General features: G+C 44.2%; 1 protein-coding gene across 3 annotated transcripts in view; it reads right to left on the reverse strand.

Moving 5' to 3' along the window:
* rnf216 (ring finger protein 216) overlaps positions 1 to 12,993 on the reverse strand; it is a 192,235-nt gene that overhangs the window by 36,150 nt on the left and 143,092 nt on the right. For all 3 annotated transcript variants that reach the window (XM_068002882.1, XM_068002879.1, XM_068002880.1), the window contains one exon: positions 2,929 to 3,026. In XM_068002882.1, the coding sequence (XP_067858983.1) occupies positions 2,929 to 3,026 (98 nt within the window). The remainder of the gene's footprint in view (positions 1 to 2,928; positions 3,027 to 12,993) is intronic.

The following is a 12,993-nucleotide window of genomic DNA, read 5'->3' on the forward strand; positions in this document are numbered from 1 at the left end:
TCCATGTCCTCGCTCTCCCTATCTCTAACCTCCTCCAGCCCTACAGCCCTCCGAGAACTCTGCGTTCCTCCAGCTCTGGGTTTGTGTCCCCCCCAGTTCATTTACCCCACCGTTAGTGGCTATGTCTTCAGCTGTCTAGGCCCTAAGCTCTGGAATCTCCTCCTTAAACCTCTCCGCCTCTCTCTCTTCCTTTAAGACACTCCTTAAAACCTACCTATTTAACAAAATTGATTTAATAGCATAAACATCAGAAGCTAGTTCGCAGACAATGGGCATCTACTTAAAATAGTAGCATAGTCCTAATGTCTCCTTCTTTTGCTCGGTGTCAATTTTTATCTGATTACGCCCGTAAAGCACCTTGGGATGTTTTACTACATTAAAGGTACTATATAAATACAAGTTGTTGTTTGCCGCCTGAATGGCCAATGGCAGGGTCTATAGATTCACATGAAGGGTGAGACCCTGCTGTGAAAGCCTGAACAATGAATTGTGCTAGGAATGCATAACAAGGTGGGGATCAATGGCTCTCTTTTTTAAAAAAAAACATTTTCTCTTTCCTTTTGATCGCATTGCTGCCACTTTAGTTTTTTCCCTCTTTAGCCTAAAGGTGACAAGGTCATGTTTCTTTAATGCAGGTATTATTGGTGCATGGCAGAGAGGAAAACATAAGGGAAGAACCAGACATGTACACCACCCCAAGAGGTGTTTGCACTTCAGATTACTCTTTAGCTGCTCTCTTGCCTCTGAGTCAGAAGGGTTTGCCCCACTCCAGAGATGTAATCACAAAATCTAGGCTGACAGTCCAGTGCAGTATTGAGGGAGTGCTGCACTGTCAGAGGTGCCATCTTTCGGACCTCTCAGGTGGATGTAGACGATCACATGGCACTAGAGCAGGGGCGTTCTCCCCGGCACTCTGGCCAATATTTATCCCTCAAACAACATCACCAAAAAAAAAAGATTTCTGGTCATCACGTTTATGTTTGTGGGATCTTGCTGTGTGCAAATTGGCTGCCACTTTTCCTACATTACAACAGTGACTACACTTCACAAGTACTTATTTGGCTGTAAAGTGCTTTGGGATGTCCTGTGGTTGTGAAAGGCACTATATAAATGCAAGTCTTTCTATGCTACTATTTTAAGTAGGTGCCCAATGTCTGCGAACTAGCTTCTGATGTTTATGCTATTAAATCAATTTTGCATTGCCTGGTGTCAGACTTATAGTAAGTGACTGAACAGGGAATATTGCTCAAATGAGGATAAGCAGAGCAATGATTCAAACTCTATCTGAGAAGCCAATGGTTTATGATTACATGCACCAGCTGCCCAGTGTTGCATATTTATCCATTCTCAGAACCAGGTATCTCCCAATAGAAATGTGCCCACTGAAAACTCATAGGAACAGGAGTAGGCCATTCAGCTGTTCGAGCCTGTTCCGCCATTCAATTATATCATGGTTGATCTGTACCTCAACTCCATTTACCCGCCTTTGACCCATATCCCTTGATACCATTACCTCACAAAAACTATTGATTTCAGTCTTGAAAGTTTCAATTGTCCCAGTGCCTTTTGGGAGAGTTCCAGATTTTCACTACCCTGTGTGTGAAGAAGTGCTTCCTGATTTCACTCCTGAACAGCCTGGCTCCAATTTTAAGATTCTTGTTCTGGACTCCCCGACCAGAGGAAATAGATTTTCTTTAGCGACCCTATCAAATTCTTTTATCAATTTAAATAGATTAGATCAGCCCTCATTCTTTACACCTCACCCCTCTATCTTCCAGCTCAGTTAGAAAGTGCAAATTCTAGCATGGAGAAGAGGCTTACAGGAGAGGAATGCCTCCGATTAAATAACAGATCTGTACAGAACTTAGCCAGGATGGCAGGTGAATCAATACAGTTGGCCTCAGTGTTCCTCAGCTCTGAGGGAGGGGGAAGAAAATCATCCTATAGTGTCTCCTCCAGGAAAGTGCTTGTGTGTTGGCATTGGGTAAAGACAAGATTAGGCTTGGCTATGATGCCCCTGCGGTTGAATAATCTATATCTTTGACAAGGTACCAGAAATCAGCTGTTGCCCTTATAAGCGTACCTCTGCATTCAGCAATGCTTTCAGGAGGAGTGGCAATAATCAAAAATATTTGGAGCTAAAATATATTTCATTTTTCAAGTTTGCACATATTTATATAACCAATTCCACCAAAACGATCTCGCCTCTCACGCCCATGTGACAAAGGATACAGGTACTGCAAATTTTGAACTCTGTCCCTTCTGTGTCTTTCTCAACCATCCCTTCTGTCTCTCTCTACTCGTCTTCAACCTCTCACCTCCTTCTATACATGAGTATCACCCCCTCTCTCACCCTTTCCCATGTACCTCTTCTCATTCCTTTCTCTCTCTTCACTTTCTCTCCTCTGTCCCTTTTATATGGTGTGGAGATGCCGGTGATGGACTGGGGTTGACAATTGTAAACAATTTTACAACACCAAGTTATAGTCCAGCAATTTTATTTTAAATTCACAAGCTTTCAGAGGCTTCCTCCTTCCTCAGGTAAATGTCCTTTTATATGGCTCTTTCCACCATTTCCTGTGCCTCTCTCTCTCTCTCTCTCTCCTCTTTCCCCTTCTGTGAGTCCCTCACTCCTTTCCTTCTGCCTCTTTTCTCCTTCCCCTCTCACCCACTTTCTCTCTCTCTCAGTCTCCTTTTCTGGATTGTGTGCACTCTCAACTTCAATTTGATGACTTTTAAAAAGGACCCTTATCATATCAGAAATTCACATTTCAAAATTGAAAATTTGCTAAAGAAAAAGCAAATTTACGATCGATTCCCACTTCTATGATGTCACCCCATGGAATAAAACAAAATATTCAATTAATATGATGTCACCACCACAATATTCAGCCTTTTATTGGACAGGCCACACCAACAGCTACTTACAATGAGGTTCTGAACTTGATTTCATCTTTCTCAACCACCTGATCACACGACAGTCCAGCATGGTCCTTCCACAACACCTGACACTTCCTGCAACTTTCCTGGAAAGAGCACAGGAAAAGATTAATGAGAGACAATAAACTGTATTCACCTGGGTAGGAAACTGTGACATATATAGTGTACTTCATACAAGTATGTGCACCCTGTTACAGTTTCAAGTCTGCCATTCTGTGAGTTACTTTTCTCTTTTCTCAGGGGTGGGAGGGATCTCTAGAGACTAAATCTTTTTTTTTGTTAATACACAAGCACATATAAACAGATTGTAAGGGGTAGAAAGGGAATTAAGCAAGCCTGGAAATTATTGTTATTGGACACACTTAGCATGTCTGTATCACATTTTAACGGAAGCATGACCCAGTTTAAAATAAATAGGCTAATGTCCCTGTTAAAAACAGCTGCGAGGAATATTATATATTCGTATGATATCACTCAGTAATTTAAGGGCTATAATGATCAGAGTAGACACATGTCACTTTCATGCTCCATTTGAAAAAAAAAGAAATTTGCCCTAATTTTCTCTCCCCATCTCCCTGAAGATATTGACTGCTTCCTGGGATACAGTATCACAGGCTCTGGTTTCCCTCTGCTCCCTCACCCAAGTAGTCATTACTCATATGTAAGCCTTGACAAGGAGTGCCGGCAGACTATTCACTCGTAGGGGGCATCACACCATGTAGCTGAGCCTGGCCTGATCCTCTCCACGCCTCTGGGAGTTGCTGTCAGAATCTGAGATTACCTAACTCAGCATAGACTCAGGATCAGATCTGGGACAATCACGGTCTGTACGGCTCACAGGACAAACTCGCTGGGACAGCCTGTGGTGGTTCTGCCAGAAGTCCAAAAGCAGCAGTTGAAGAACTGAATCCTGAAGCCTGAAGCCCCCTCCACCTTCCTCTCACACCCTCCCTGAATCCTACCTCTTTGATCAGGCTACCTAATATCTCCATCTTTGGCTTGGAGTCCATTTTTGTCTGATTACAATTCTAAGCACAGTGAACTGCAGCACCAATGTACTGGTTTTTTAATACTCAAAAAATAGTTTAAAGTATTAAGTGAAAAACAGATTTACACTTTGCAGCAAGGCAATGAATTTATTACTGCAGAGGGAAAGGTTAGCATATCAGAATAAAAAATGACAGGCTAGCTGGACGATGCAAAATTAACTACAAATTGATTTCAGCTTGAAGCCATGCTAGGCAAATATTCAAACTCAATTTCATTCATTCATTTTACAAATACTGAATGTATGTTTTTAAAGGAATATATAAAAAATATAAAACATTATCTTGGTGCAATGTTAACTATTTGGAACAACATTTAACAGTCCTTTTCTCTTTTTACGTAGATAGAATTGTGATCAGTTTCAGCTTCCCTTAAAAAGCAAATCGTCATGCAAGTGTCGTGTCTGATACAAGTGACTGTGGCTGTACAGTTCGAATTCTGAGACAGTCTATACGCTTAAATGAAAAGCTAGCTTGGTTGGATAGGCACATTAAAAGGAGTTTGGCCACTATATAGGGTGACCTGCTAATGTGAAGCAATGGTACATTTCATGAATTTTCTTTAATAGACAGTATTTGAAATTTACAGTAAATATTGTGCCTTTCAAAAACAAGAGTTATTTTCTGTATGGAATACCAAACATGAGAAACTGAAATCATTAACCTATATATATTCTACTTCATACACGCTTGACTATTACCAGCACTTCAGCCGCACCTGTTTGGCTCAGCAGGCTGTGGAGGCTGCAAACTACAATATGGTTTGCAGTTCTACGATTCAATCAGTAATCATCAACTACTGAATATGCTCCTGGTGAACATCTGTCACTTGCACCCCTACTGATAGAAGGCATTCTTAGCCTCTGGGCTCAGCACTAATGGATCTCCTATGGGCTTTTAGGTAGACCTCAAACACATTGTGCACAATGCATCAGCAAAACTATACTGAGTGAAATGTACACAGGCACAAGGGAAAGGCCTATTACATTTGTAGATTGTAAAAATAATTTAAATACCAATTCACAATCTTCCCAAGGCTTTGCAATCTAAGCCAAAGGAGAACTGCATAGGACAACAAAGCTGTTTATGGTCCTGTATTTTGCTCACCAAAGGTCCTTTATGTAGTTATGCAGCAGCCCTCTATTTCAGGGGTATCCAAACTGTGGCCTGAGACATATGTGGCCCTAAAACCCTGCAAATCTTATTTCAGTTCTGTTTAAGCTTGTACTTTGTACTCACTGGTTTGCCCTGTTTGAATTTTAGGCTGTTGGAGGTATGGAAAGAGTTATTCTTAACACTGTTAGCACCTTGCACCCTCCATAAACTTGAGCTCATTTAAAACTCTGCTGCCTGTATCCTAACTCGCACTAAGTCCCGTTCACCCATCACCCCTGTGCTCGTTGACATACATTAGCTCCCTGTCCGGCAACACCTCAACTTAAAAATTCTCATCCTTGTTTTCCAATCCATCCATGGCCTCACCCCACCTCATCTCTGCAACCTCCTCCAGCCCAACAACCCTCCGAGATCTCTGCACTCCTCCAATTCTGGCCTCTTACGCATTCCCGATTTTCTTCGTTCCACCATTGGCGGCCGTGCCTTCAGCTGACTTGGCCCTAAGCTCTGCCTCTTTAACCTCCTTTAAGACGCTCCTTAAAACCTACCTCTTTGACCAAGCTTTTGGTCACCTGTCTTAATATCTCCTTATGTGACTCGGTGTCAAATTTTGTTTGATAACACTCCTGTGAAACGCCTTGGGACGTTTTGCTATGTTAAAGATGCTATATAAACGCAAGTTGTTGTTGTTGTTAACTCATTGGTGGATAAATTTTAAAGTGGAACACCTAGAAATGTTAGTATTTACAGCTTGAGAGATATGTAAATTAATGGGAAAACTTCAAAGTATCAGTTTGGTAGCGGTCTTGTGAGTCAGAAGGTTAAGTTCAACTGCCATTCTATGACTTGAACATGTAATCTAATCATTTCAATACACAGGGAGTGCTGCATTGTCAGAGTTGTTCAGGTGAATGGAAAAGAAAAGATCTCATGGCGTTACTTGAAGAACAGGGAGTTCTCCCAGCATTCTTACCAACATTCATCCTTCAACCAATGAAACAGGTTGATTTGTCATTCATCTCATTTGCTGTTTATGGGACCTTGCTGTGCACAAATTGGCTGCTGTGGTTGCCTATAAAATAGTGACTACACTTCACAAGTAATTAACTGGTGGTGAAGGGCCGAGGATGTGTAAGGCATTATATAAATGCAAGTTCTTTCTTTTAAGAACATAAGAAATAGGAGCAGGAGTCGGCCGGGTGGCCCCTTGAGCCTGCTCCGCCATTCAACAAGATCATGGCTGATCATCTACCTCACTCCACTTTCCCGCCTTAGTCCAATAGCCCTTGATTCCCTTAGTGTCCAAATATCCATCAGTCTCAGTCTTGAATATACTCAACTTTTGAATATACTTTTCTTAATATACGTGACCCACATGGCTCCACGATACTCACTAACGTGGTCCAAAGACAGAAAAAAGTTTAGACAGTCCCACTCTGTTTTGTCCAGTGTTCAGAAAACCTACTATTCTCAGCATGGTCACGAAATCTACCTATATATTCCTGTGACCCTCTTCTTTGAATACTGCCGTGGGACATTTTCTCTGTTCACCTGAACAAGCAGACGAGGTTTTGTTTTACAGCTCACCTGAAAGACAGTTTTTTTAAAAATTCATTCACGGGATGTGGGCGTCGCTGGCGAGGCCAGCATTTATTGCCCATCCCTAATTGCCCTTGAGAAGGTGGTGGTGAGCCGCCTTCTTGAACTGCTGGAGTCCGTGTGGTGACGGTTCTCCCACAGTGCTGTTAGGAAGGGAGTTCCAGGATTTTGACCCAGCGACGATGAAGGAACGGCGATATATTTCCAAGTCGGGATGGTGTGTGACTTGGAGGGGAACGTGCAGGTGGTGTTGTTCCCATGTGCCTGCTGCTCATCCTTCTAGGTGGTAGAGGTCGCGGGTTTGGGAGGTGCTGTCGAAGAAGCCTTGGCGAGTTGCTGCAGTGCATCCTGTGGATGGTACACACTGCAGCCACAGTGCGCCGGTGGTGAAGGGAGTGAATGTTTAGGGTGGTGGATGGGGTGCCAATCAAGCAGGCTGCTTTATCTTGGATGGTGTTGAGCTTCTTGAGTGTTGTTGGAGCTGCACTCATCCAAGCAAGTGGAGAGTATTCCATCACACTCCTGACTTGTGCCTTGTAGATGGTGGAAAGGCTTTGGGGAGTCAGGAGGTGAGTCACTCGCCGCAGAATACCCAGCCTCTGACCTGCTCTCGTAGCCACAGTATTTATATGGATGGTCCAGTTAAGTTTCTGGTCAATGGTGACCCCCAGGATGTTGATGGTGGGGGATTCGGGATGGTAATGCCGTTGAATGTCAAGGGGAGGTGTTTAGACTCTCTCTTGTTGGAGATGGTCATTGCCTGGTACTTGTCTGGCGCAAATGTTACTTGCCACTTATGAGCCCAAGCCTGGATGTTGTCCAGGTCTTGCTGCATGCGGGCTCGGACTGCTTCATTATTTGAGGGGTTGCGAATGGAACTGAACACTGCAGTCATCAGCGAACATCCCCATTTCTGACCTTATGATGGAGGGAAGGTCATTGATGAAGCAGCTGAAGATGGTTGGGCCTAGGACACTGCCCTGAGGAACTCCTGCAGCAATGTCCTGGGGCTGAGATGATTGGCCTCCAACAACCACTACCATCTTCCTTTGTGCAAGGTATGACTCCAGCCACTGCAGAGTTTTCCCCCTGATTCCCATTTACTTCAATTTTACTAGGGCTCCTTGGTGCCACACTCGGTCAAATGCTGCCTTGATGTCAAGGGCAGTCACTCTCACCTCACCTCTGGAATTCAGCTCTTTTGTCCATGTTTGGACCAAGGCTGTAATGAGGTCTGGAGCCGAGTGGTCCTGGCGGAACCCAAACTGAGCATCGGTGAGCAGGTTATTGGTGAGTGAATGCCGCTTGATAGCACTGTCGATGACACCTTCCATCACTTTGCTGATGATTGAGAGTAGAGTGATGGGGCGGTAATTGGCCGGATTGGATTTGTCCTGCTTCTTGTGGACAGGACATACCTGGGCAATTTTCCACATTGTCGGGTAGATGCCAGTGTTGTAGCTGTACTGGAACAGCTTGGCTGGAGGCGCAGCTAGTTCTGGAGCACAAGTCTTCAGCACTACTGCCGGGATGCTGTCGGGGCCCATAGCCTTTGCTGTATCCAGTGCACTCAGCCATTTCTTGATATCACGTGGAGTGAATCGAATTGGCCGAAGACTGGCTTCCGTGGTGGTGGGGATATCGGGAGGAGGCCGAGATGGATCATCCACTCGGCACCTCTGGCTGAAGATGGCTGCAAACGCTTCAGCCTTGTCTTTTGCACTCACGTGCTGGACTCCGCCATCATTGAGGATGGGGATGTTTGCAGAGCCTCCTCCTCCCGTTAGTTGTTTAATTGTCCACCACCATTCACGACTGGATGTGGCAGGACTGCAGAGCTTTGATCTGATCCGTTGGTTGTGGAATCGCTTAGCTCTGTCTATAGCATGTTGCTTCCGCTGTTTAGCATGCATGTAGTCCTGAGTTGTAGCTTCACCAGGTTGGCACCTCATTTTTAGGTACGCCTGGTGCTGCTCCTGGCATGCTCTTCTGCACTCCTCATTGAACCAGGGTTGATCCCCTGGCTTGTTGGTAATGGTAGAGTGAGGAATATGCCGGGCCAGGAGGTTACAGATTGTGCTGGAATACAATTCTGCTGCTGCTGATGGCCCACAGCGCCTCATGGATGCCCAGTTTTGAGCTGCCAGATCTGTTCTGAATCTATCCCATTTAGCACGGTGGTAGTGCCACACAACACGTTGGATGGTGTACTCAGTGCGAAGACAGGACTTCATCGCCACGAGGACTGTGCGGTGGTCACTCTTACCAATACTGTCATGGACAGATGCATTTGCGACAGGTAGATTGGTGAGGACCAGGTCAAGTAAGTTTTTTCCTCGTGTTGGTTCGCTCACCACTGCCGCAGGCCCAGTCTAGCAGCTATGTCCTTCAGGACTCGGCCAGCTCGGTCAGTGGTGGTGCTACCGAGCCACTCTTGGTGATGGACATTGAAGTCCCCCACCCAGAGTACATTCTGTGCCCTTGCTACCCTCAGTGCTTCCTCCAAGTGGTGCTCAACATGGAGGAGGACTGATTCATCAGCTGAGGGAGGACGGTAGGTGGTAATCAGCAGGAGGTTTCCTTGCCCATGTTTGACCTGATGCCATGAGATTTCATGGGGTCCAGAGTCAATGTTGAGGACTCCCAGGGCCACTCCCTCCTGACTGTATATCACTGTACCGCCACCTCTGGTGGGTCTGTCCTGCCGGTGGGACAGGACATACCCAGGGATGGTGATGGAAGAGTCTGGGACGTTGGCTGAAAGGTATGATTCTGTGAGTATGGCTATATCAGGCTGTTGCTTGACTAGTCTGTGGGACAGCTCTCCCAATTTTGGCACAAGTCCCCAGATGTTAGTAAGGAGGACCTTGCAGGGTCGACTGGGCTTGGTGTTTTGCCGTTGTCGTGTCCGGTGTCTTGTGGTCCGATGCCGGGTGGTCTGTCCGGTTTTATTCTTATGACTTTTTGTAGCGAGATTTTACAACTGAGTGGCTTGCTAGGCCATTTCAGAGGGCAATTAAGAATAAACCACATTGCTGTAGCACAGTACTGTGGAGATGAAGTATTCTACAGTGTCATGCAGTGATGTTACAAGGCATATTTAGTCTGTTGCAAAGATTATACCCTCTTAATATTGTGTAATACTGTCTAGTTAGTCTACTGAGATACTCATTGAGATGGGAGTATTTTTGAATCTGAGATGCACTTCAGTGGTACTTTCTGGTCCTCCATATTCCTGTGTGATATTCTCTACTTATTCTATTGGTCACCACCCTACAGCAATTTATTGCAGTGAAAATAAATATTTAATTTGGCATTAATTGGCAGCCTCACTCAGAGAGGCCACAAGATGGTTGGTGTAAGAAATGGAAGAAATATTGCACTGGGGGCATGGGGTGCTATTCTGGTGTGTATGTCTGGCTTAGGCACCAAATCACATCATTGGGGCAGAGTAAAGGGAGCTCGGCCTGGCTTGGCAGTGCCCAGTGCTGGTAATGACTCTGGGGGCTGAAATACAAAGTTCCATTCCCAGCACCAAGATCCCTAGTCTCAATGAGGGAGGAAAAAAAATTGAAACTTAATTCTTGGTCAGTCCACAGGGTTAGTGATGTGATTAGGATGATAAGAATTGAGCAACATGTGACAGGAAAAGGGCTGAGAGTTTACAGGGTTATATCAGGGTTGTAAACGACACCAACAATGTTTACAGATTTTTTTTAAAACTGGGTTTTAAAACTCGAGGATAAATACTACCATTTGAAACTAACTTTTTAAAATTAAGCTTTAGTTTATTTTGTATACTGGGTGGCCAAAGTTACAAGCACAGATGTCATAGATTTGACCCTGGTAGTTGCACAGAAAAAGTTGTCGAAACTATGGCCTCAATGGGCAAATTTTCCATGGTTTTAATGCAACCCTGGTTCAGCAATTGATTGCCCCTTATATACAGAGACTCAGATGTAGAGTTAATAAGAGTTCCATTGTCTGGGAGAAGGCATGGGCAGGTGTGATGCACAAATCTTTGTCCCTGATGTAACTATTGAGATCGGAGATAAACTTTAGACTTGCTTTGCGTATAATGTTATGGTTGGCATCACTCCTCCACATCTGTCTCCAATGTAGAATAGAATTTGGTGAAGAATCCAGTCCACTGGTCTAGCTGGCTTTATTGAGTCCAAGAAGGTTTTCACGATCTCTGCCAAATTGGGCTACAATATTCCATCACTGAGCAGACACAGGCTTTGTGGAACATTGAAATTGCTGATAATGATAAGTAGGAACATTCACAATTACATACATGTACTTGAGGCCCTTAAAAAAAACTCAAAGATTACACTTAAGTCAAGACTGTTGCTATCCAGAATAGCAGAGATGAGCTTCGAATTATACTGCTGTTGCCTTGTGTGGAGTTTACTCGGGAGGGAAAAAAAAATTGGCCAGGGTTCCCATTCCTAATCACTATCCATTGACTGCTGCTGGAATAGCACATACAAGATCAGGCTCCCTTGGGCAAACAGCCTGCCAGCATTCATTGTGAAAGCTCGCATATGATGGTTGTCTGCTTGAGGAAAAGATCATTTTATTTTAGGAAAAATTAAAGGGAATTAATCCCATCCACCAATTAAGTCCAAGTCTTAACGATGGGGTATGACTGGATCATCGTCTATGTATAATATGCAATTTTTCTGACAATGATTCTAAAACAAACAGAATATCACACCAGCATATTAATATATTTCCCTTCACTGATGATAGCACTTTCAATATGTAAACATACATTTCACCTTGATGGATACCCTTAACTGTGGCTGCAGTATACACCATCTATAGGATGCACTGCAACTACTCACCAATCTTACTTCAACATCACCTTCCAGCCCTGCGATCTCGGCACTAAGAAAGGCATGAGCAGCAATGTTATGGGATCACCACCTCCTAGTTCTCCTTGAAGTCACACACCACCTTGACTTGGACATATATCAATACACCTTCATCATCATTGAGTTACGGTCCGTGATTTCCTACTTAACATAATCATAGAAGCATCACTGCCACAAGGATTGCAGCAGCTCATAAAGGGAGTCCACCACCATGCCTTGCCAGCACTGCCCACACCCTCAGACAAATAAAACAAAATTAAGCCTCCACTCCACTGCTATTTAACGTGAAACCGTGGCAGATCAGTAGCTTCCAACACTACTGTTCCTAACCAGACCACTGAAAGCAGTCAGAACTGTGTGTTCTTCATATTGCCAAATGCGAACTCAATAGAAGACAGACATTCCTAACAACACCAGGGATTTGAGGGAAAATATTTCTGAAACTCATAAGCATTCTGCTAAAATGCTGACTTTTGGAAACTGGCACATTTTGCTGCTAGCAAAATGGGGAAGGAGGTTAGAATCCCCTGTTTGAGGAGAACTCTTCAAGCTTGGTTTTATTTTCTCTCCATTTTTCCTGAAGGTACTGATTCATACCAGGCTACAGTTCCAAGGTCATAAGAACATAAGAAATAGGAGCAGGAGTAGGCCAATCAGCCCTTCGAGCCTACTCCGCCATTTAATAATATCATGGCTGATCTGATCCTAACCTCAAATCTAAATTCATGTCCAATTTCCTGCCCGCTCCCCTGCCACCAACTGCCATTCTGGGGCGGGGCAGGGTGGGGTTGTGGGGGGGGGGGGTGAGCACACTTAATTTTGTTGGAGTAGAACTTCAAAGCTCTGGTTCAAAACAATTTTATTTTCACATGTCGTAAGCATGTCCTCATGGGTGGCTCCACTCATACGAGAATTTCATCCCAGCCATAAATAACCACAATAAACTTTGTCCTCGTCAGTGGCTATAGTTCTTCTTTATATTTTAAAATATTTTATTATTACCCTTTCCCCATCTTCGAAGTGGCAGCTTGGCTCATGGTAGCTCGGCTCATGGTAGCTCACTCACATCTGAGTCAGAAAGTTGTGGGTTTAAGTCCCATTCCACAATTTAAGCATATAATCTAGGCTGACACTTCAGCACAGTATTGAGGGAGTGCTGCATTGTTGATGGTGCCATCTTTTGAATAAGACATTAAACCAAGGTCCCATGGCAACTATTTGAAGAGTACAGGGAGCTCTCCTGGCCAGGCCAACATTTATCCCTCAACCAACACCCCTAAAATAGATTAACTGGTCATACCTCTCAATTGCCCAGGTATGTCCTGTCCACAAAAAGCAGGACAAATCCAATCCGGCCAATTACCGCCCCATCAGTCTACTCTCAATCATCAGCAAAGTGATGGAAGGTGTCG

Source organism: Heptranchias perlo, chromosome 22, assembly GCF_035084215.1.
Source record: "Heptranchias perlo isolate sHepPer1 chromosome 22, sHepPer1.hap1, whole genome shotgun sequence".
NCBI classification, from domain to species: Eukaryota; Metazoa; Chordata; class Chondrichthyes; order Hexanchiformes; family Hexanchidae; genus Heptranchias; species Heptranchias perlo.